This window comes from Stomoxys calcitrans, chromosome 2 (genome assembly GCF_963082655.1).
Source record: "Stomoxys calcitrans chromosome 2, idStoCalc2.1, whole genome shotgun sequence".
Taxonomy (NCBI): Eukaryota; Metazoa; Arthropoda; class Insecta; order Diptera; family Muscidae; genus Stomoxys; species Stomoxys calcitrans.
This window is the reverse complement of record NC_081553.1, coordinates 27,487,378-27,489,877: the sequence shown is the minus strand read 5'-3', so window position 1 is coordinate 27,489,877 and position 2,500 is coordinate 27,487,378. Positions and strand designations below refer to the sequence as shown.

General features: G+C 43.4%; 2 protein-coding genes across 3 annotated transcripts in view; one reads left to right on the top strand and one right to left on the bottom strand.

Moving 5' to 3' along the window:
• LOC106080515 (membrane-bound alkaline phosphatase) overlaps positions 1 to 836 on the bottom strand; it is a 4,931-nt gene extending 4,095 nt beyond the window's left edge. The window contains exon 1 of the mRNA XM_013241908.2: positions 1 to 836. This exon is cut by the window's left edge and continues 446 nt beyond it. Coding sequence (XP_013097362.2) covers positions 1 to 784 — 784 coding nt within the window. The 5' untranslated portion in view covers positions 785 to 836.
• Positions 1 to 2,500, top strand: part of LOC106095448 (myb-like protein J) — a 277,231-nt gene that overhangs the window by 252,424 nt on the left and 22,307 nt on the right. The gene's annotated exons all lie outside the window — the stretch shown is intronic.

Genomic DNA, 2,500 nt, shown 5'->3' with positions numbered 1-2,500 from the left:
ATGAGTCGATGAAATGACGTTTGCCACCACCCATCATTATTTTCAATTTGCTGCCAGTTTGACCATGGATAAGTTGATGGGCTATGTCCTCAATGCCGGAATCGCGACCACAACTCTGAATAACTTCATTGTCATCTTCCCAATCACGTTCGGCAATGTGAGCATAAGCCCCACTGGGTGAGGCATGAGTTATGCGAGTTGTGGTCACCACACCGGCCGATTTGCCTGCATCCATGGCCCACTGCGCTATGGAGGTGACATGAGTGCGCTCATCCAGCATGGTGGAGCAATCCTCGCGTTCCACCCAACCATTAACGCCTATGGTGCCATAGATGGCCTTCACCCCACACAGATAAGCTGTGGCCGTGTTCGCGGAGTCAGGCACGATTTTATCAACTGAATAGGTTTTGGCCAAACCAATGTGAGGGAATTTTTCAAAGGACAATTCGGCATGCTCGCCACCAATTAAATTGCGTGCAGCGGCCACGGTGGGCAAACCCATACCATCACCCAAAAACATAATGACATTCTTGGCCTTTTTGGTGTTCAGTGGTGTGTTGAGCTTGGTGCGCACAAAATCCTTGCCTTGATTAAGCCAATACTCGGAGGAAGTTTCACCTTCTCTGACACGTAGTGTTGGACCTGTGTTAAGGTCTTCGGGGTGCATTAGCCTATCACGGCAATCCTCATCATCCAGCGAGCAGTGGGGCATTGCAGTGCTGCCGGCCACCACCCATATGGCCATGGCAGCCAGAGAAATTGAAATTTGAGCCGTAAATTGCATTTGCCGACCAAGTTAGTTGAACGTTTGCGATTAAACTGTGATATTGGGCTTTGGCAAAGCACTTTTGGTATTAGCTGGGTGATGATTGATTACAAAGTGTTTAGGCGATAATTGATTGTTAACTACAAAGTGAGGATGATAAGATTGTCGTTCAATTGAAGGGGTCTAGGGGTTAAAAAAACAGCTCTTTTATTAGCGAGACATAAATCATGTAGATGAGAAGTGTACGTAGTTTTGGGAAGATTGGTCAATACATGCGCTTGCAGTGGATCTAGGAGTGAAAATCAGGCGATATACATATATGGCATCTATATGTAAATCTGAACTGATTTCCATGAAATTCGCCAGTAATATTGAGAGTCATAAAAGAATCCTTGCTTCCAAATTTCGAGAGAATCGGTTAACAAATGACCATTTTATTGCAGTATTACTGCAAATCGGACGAATATATATATGGGAGCTATATCCAAATCTGAACCGATTTTTTCCAATTTCAATAGGATTCGTCCCTAGGCCGAAAAACATGCCTGTACCAAATTTGAAGACGATCGGATGAAAGCTGCGGCCTGTAATTTGTGCACAAATTTACATGGACCGACGGACAGACAGACAGACGGACAAAGCTAAATCGAATCAGAAAGTGATTCTGAGTCGTTCGGTACACTTATCAATGGGTCTATCTCTCTTCCTTCTGGGTATTACAAACAAGTTCGTCAAGTTCTTTGGCAAATTTTTATAGACAAACAAAGGATAAGAATTGCTATACTATTTCAGCTATTAAAAAGTTATGAACCGATTAGGGCCATACTTGGATTGGCCGTTAGAGACCAAAGTGGAATTCACTGCGCAAAATTTCACCCACATCGGATAAGAATTGTGCTAGAGAATGTGTGTCTAGAGGCTCAAGAAATACAATGTGGATATGGGTTTATAGTGCAGCCACATTAGTTTATGGAGCGATTCAGGTCATATTTAACACGTATGCAAAAAATCGGGGTCCACCGTAGCGCAGAGGTTAGCATGAACGCCTATGACGCTGAACGTCTGGGTTTGAGTACTGGCAAGGACATCAGAAAAAAAATCACCGGTGGTAATTTCCTTCTAATGCTGGCTACATTTGTGAGGTACTATGCCATGTTAAAACTTCTCCCCAAAGAGGTGTGGCATTGCGGCTATAAAAAAGAGGCACCTTATCATTGAACTTAAAATTTGAATCGGACAGCTCTAAGTGATGTGTGCAAAGTTGGCCCCAGTTCTTTAGTGGAATGTTCATGGGCAAATTTGCAATTTTGTTAAAGGTCATAGAAGAAGTCGTTGTGCAAAATTTCAACCCAATCGGACAAGAATAACTCCCTCTAGAGGCTCAAGAAGTATATTCGGGAGATTGGTTTTCATTGGAGCTACATCAGGTTGTTAACCGATTAAGGCCATTCTTAGCGCAGATGTTGATGATCAAACTGAAACACTTCATGCTATATTTTAGGCAAATCGGATGAGAATTGCGCCCTCTAGTGGCCCAAGAAGGCAGCTATATCCATCCATATGAACCATACTTAGCGCAGGTGTTGAACCATACTTAGCGCAGGTGTTGAACCATACTTAGCGCAGGCGTTGGAAGTGATACCAACACATTTCGTGCAAAATTTCAGCCAAATCGGATAATAATTGCGCCCTCTACCGGCTCAAGAAGTCTAGATGTGAGATCATTTTATATGG